Source organism: Galeopterus variegatus, unplaced genomic scaffold, assembly GCF_000696425.1.
Source record: "Galeopterus variegatus unplaced genomic scaffold, G_variegatus-3.0.2 Scaffold461, whole genome shotgun sequence".
Lineage (NCBI taxonomy): Eukaryota > Metazoa > Chordata > Mammalia > Dermoptera > Cynocephalidae > Galeopterus > Galeopterus variegatus.
The window spans coordinates 35,788-36,412 of record NW_007726572.1 but is presented as its reverse complement, the minus strand read 5'-3'; the positions used below and the strand labels follow the sequence as shown (position 1 = coordinate 36,412).

At 50.9% G+C, this 625-nt stretch overlaps 1 protein-coding gene across 1 annotated transcript in view; it reads right to left on the bottom strand.

Moving 5' to 3' along the window:
• The window catches only part of AMDHD1 (amidohydrolase domain containing 1), a 39,105-nt gene that overhangs the window by 15,352 nt on the left and 23,128 nt on the right, over positions 1 to 625 (bottom strand). The window contains exon 5 of the mRNA XM_008569063.1: positions 399 to 565. Within this exon, the coding sequence (XP_008567285.1) occupies positions 399 to 565 (167 nt within the window). The remainder of the gene's footprint in view (positions 1 to 398; positions 566 to 625) is intronic.

The following is a 625-nucleotide window of genomic DNA, read 5'->3' as shown; positions in this document are numbered from 1 at the left end:
GAAAACAAAACCTTTCTGAGTCACCCAGACTACAAGGTTTGATCTATCTCCTACCAAGTGTTACTACTAAGCTCTAAAGTGCTTTTATGCTAATTATTACTACACGAAACTATTCAAGTTAATAACTATAATTTTAAAGGACCTACAAGTGGCCATTTCTTTCTGCCAACCAAAAGAGTTTGAAACATCTCTTCTTTCATCCAAAAAGGACTAGCAAACTGAGGAGGCTGGCGGACCACCTTCCTAGAACCACATGTGCGAGATGACTGGCCATCAGAATCAGAACATCTTTCCAACTGCTTCTATTGGTCTCCCTGCAAAAGCTAAAGTGCTGATCCACCTCCACCCCTGCAGAACGCAGCTGCGAGTTGAACCCCGCGTCCACCCGCTGAGATTACTTGGGCACTGAGTGAGCCCCGCAGTAAGTGGCCGAGATGTCGATGTCCAGTTCCCGCCGGGCGCGCTCGATCACACGCAGCATCTTGAGCTCGGTCTCCAGGTTGAGGCCGTATCCGCTCTTGCACTCCACCAGCGTGGTCCCAGCCCTCACCATGCACTGCAGCCGCTGCTGGAGGGAGATGAACAGCTCCTCCTCCGAGGCTTGGCGTGTGCACTCCACGGTGAA